The 2,973-nt window shown below is 57.5% G+C and overlaps 1 protein-coding gene across 1 annotated transcript in view; it reads left to right on the plus strand.

Moving 5' to 3' along the window:
- ASB18 (ankyrin repeat and SOCS box containing 18) overlaps positions 1-2,973 on the plus strand; it is an 80,815-nt gene that overhangs the window by 32,797 nt on the left and 45,045 nt on the right. The window contains exon 5 of the mRNA XM_007943645.1: positions 1,235-1,369. Within this exon, the coding sequence (XP_007941836.1) occupies positions 1,235-1,369 (135 nt within the window). The remainder of the gene's footprint in view (positions 1-1,234; positions 1,370-2,973) is intronic.

A 2,973-nucleotide genomic window follows, 5' to 3' on the forward strand; every position in this document is an offset into this window, starting at 1 on the left:
TGACAGCCTTGGAGACCCTGTGAGTCAGAATCCACTTGGTGGCAGTGGATGGGTTAGGTATAGCAAGCAGGGTGAGGTCAGCTAACTTTCTCCAGCTGTCTGGGGGCAGGGCATTCTGAATACTTCTACAGACTTAGGAGACTTCGGGGTTGTCCCTAGCTGTTCCGTACCTGAACAGGGTGATTAGGATGGGGGCATAGAGTCCTTCAGCGTGAGAACCTGGTAAGAGGAGCAGCTGGAGAGCGGACTGAGCCAGCCACTCAGGCAGGAGAACCCCCAGCCTCCAGCTAGGGCCTCAAAACTGGGTCAGGACAGCATTTGAGGAAAATGGCAGTACCGTGCATGGAGGTGGGTATGGTGGCAGCCCCAGGACCAGTCTGTGATGGAGGATTCCCATCCAGGAGGCCACCGGTTCTTGTCCAAAAGAACACCAGTGTGGGGGAGCCGACCTTCAGAGGGTGCCCTACGTGGGGAGGAACCTGAACCCACCTTCCTCCTCAGGGCAGAGGGTTTCCAACAGAGAGAGCTGCCCAGCCTCAGACCCCAGGAGCTCAGAAAGGCCTTGTGGGGCTCACTGCCATCTCCAGGGTTGCACTGGCCACATCCCATAGCCCATGGCAAGACTTGGAATTCAAGGCGGCGAGCAGGGCGGCTGGTGGGGCTGGGGCCTTAGCTGCCCTGAGAATGGACCCCAGCCAGCAGACTTCACATTTCGGGAAAATGAACAGAAACAAAGGGGACCAGGTTATCACTAGCCTTGAGGTCCACATCCATTGCCCCCTCTGAATGGCAGCCGGGTAAGGGCAGCCTGACCTCCTGCAGAGCCCTGTCCCCAAGCCTCGACCACCATCCCTCCTCCACCAGGCATCGCGGGCCTCCCTGTGCCTCCAGCCTTTGGAGGTTGCATGATGCTTCACCTGCAGGCAGGTAATTAATGAGCGCTCCTCCACAACTTCTCAGCATGGGGCCCAGGAAGGAGGTGGCCTGTGCGAAGGGTCTCCTCTGTAGCTCATTACAGCCAGGGATCGATTCATCTGTCATTATCAGAAGCGTCCCGCCAAGGGAAAGGCTGTCCCTTGATGTATATTCACCAGGGACGCTTTCCCCCAGTTCCATGGACTCCGTCCCACTAACAGCCCACCACCGGCCTTTTGAAAGCTCCCAAGTTTTCAGAGAAGTGAAATGGACCACATCTGTTCCATTTATCCCTCAAGAAAGAGCCACCCTAACATAGGTGCCCAACCCGAACAAGCGCCAGGAAGCAGCCCGGGCCGCGCTGCCGTCGGCCGCATCAAAGCGGCTGATGAAACGCAGCCGGAGCAAAGCCGTGACTTCCCTGGGCCTCTTCCAGAGCAGACTTGAGATGTGGGTCAGTTTGTTTTGTCTGTTGTCTTCTCCCATGACATAAAGGGGGATGTGTGAGGCTCAGCGGAAAGAGGGCTTGATTCTAGAAAGATCCACAGCCAAGCGAACACCTGCTCTTCCTCCCTTAAAACCAGTGCCTTCGAGTCAACCCCAACTCACAGTGACTCCCATAGGGTTCCCAAGGCTAGCAATCCACTTTCCTCCCTTACCAAAAAAAAAAAAAAAAAAGCCAAACTCACTGCCATGAAGTCAATTCCGACTCATAGCGACCCCTCCTTGGGTTTCCGAAATGGTATCACTACAGAAGTAGACGGCCCAACCTTCCTTCCGAGGAGTGGCTGGTGGATTTGAACCACCAGCCTTCTGGTTAGCAGTCAGATGCCTTAGGCACTACGCCACCAGAGCTCCTAGGCTCCTCCCTTAAGCTGCCCCTAATTCAGAGCCTGGACGGATTCGTACCCTGAGTCGTCGGTCACCTCCCTGTGAGGGGAGCCCTCTTGCCCCCATCCCCACCTCTCTGCCTCCCTTTGGCCCTTGCCCACCTCTCTGCACAACCTCTTCCCTCCCCTTCTCTCGCTGTGTTTCTCCATGGGTCTGCCCTGACCGCCATCTCTGCCTCCGTAGCCATGTCTCTCTGCATTGCCCCACCCTTGGGTTCCCTTGACGGGGCTCTGCCCCTTGCTCTCCTCATCCCCCTCTGCCTCTCACTGTCCCCTGCCTCCCCTCTGTCTCTCTTCTCTCCCGATGTACGCAGTCTCTCACCCCGTGTCTTGCATCCAGCTCGGTTATCTCCTCCATCCTCTCCCTCTTGTCTCTAAGTTCTCTCTCCCACCCTCTCCCTCTCCCTGTCTGCCCCCTTCCTCCACGGACAGACAGACGGATGTTGTCGTTAGGTGGAGTCGACTCCAGCTGATTGTGACCCACGAGCAGGAGAACACCACACGGCCTCACCCCGCACCGTCCTCACAATGGGGGCCACGCTTGAGCCCACTGCTGCAGCCATTGTGCCAGTCCATCTTGTGGGGGTCTCCCCCTGTCTCACTGACCCTCTGCTTGACCAAGCATGGTGTCCTTCTCCAGGGATTGGGCCCTTCTGACCACATGACCAAAGAAAGAGAGACCAAGTCTGGCCATCCTGGCTTCCAAGGGAAATTCCAGGTCTACCTCCTCCAAGACAGATGTGTTATTCTTCTAGCAGTCCATGGTGCAGTCAAGGTTCTCACCAGGAGCACAATTCAAGGGCATGAGTTCTTCCGTAGTCTTCCTTGTTCATTGTCCAGCTCCCATCTGGCTTGGGTCAGGTACTCCTTGCTCTTCAGAGTGACGTCCTCCTTGAAAGACACTATCGTCTGTCTCTCTGCCCCTGGGCCCCCTCTCTGCCCTCACTCTGCCTTCTCTCTCTCTCTCTCTCTCTCTCTGCCTGGTCCCTGGCTGGCTGCTCCTCGCGGGTCCTTCGGTCTCTAGCCCTCTGGGTCTCTGGGTCTCTCCACACATGCGCACCCGGTACCTGGTTCCTAAGAGCCGGTCTCACGGCGGGTGGCGCCGCCCGGCACGACCCCAGCTCTCCCTCCTCTTCTTCCGCCCCCAGGCCTCTGGACCCTGGAGTAC

Source organism: Orycteropus afer, unplaced genomic scaffold (genome assembly GCF_000298275.1).
Source record: "Orycteropus afer afer isolate SDZICR_OR568_19922 unplaced genomic scaffold, OryAfe1.0 scaffold00006, whole genome shotgun sequence".
NCBI classification, from domain to species: Eukaryota; Metazoa; Chordata; class Mammalia; order Tubulidentata; family Orycteropodidae; genus Orycteropus; species Orycteropus afer.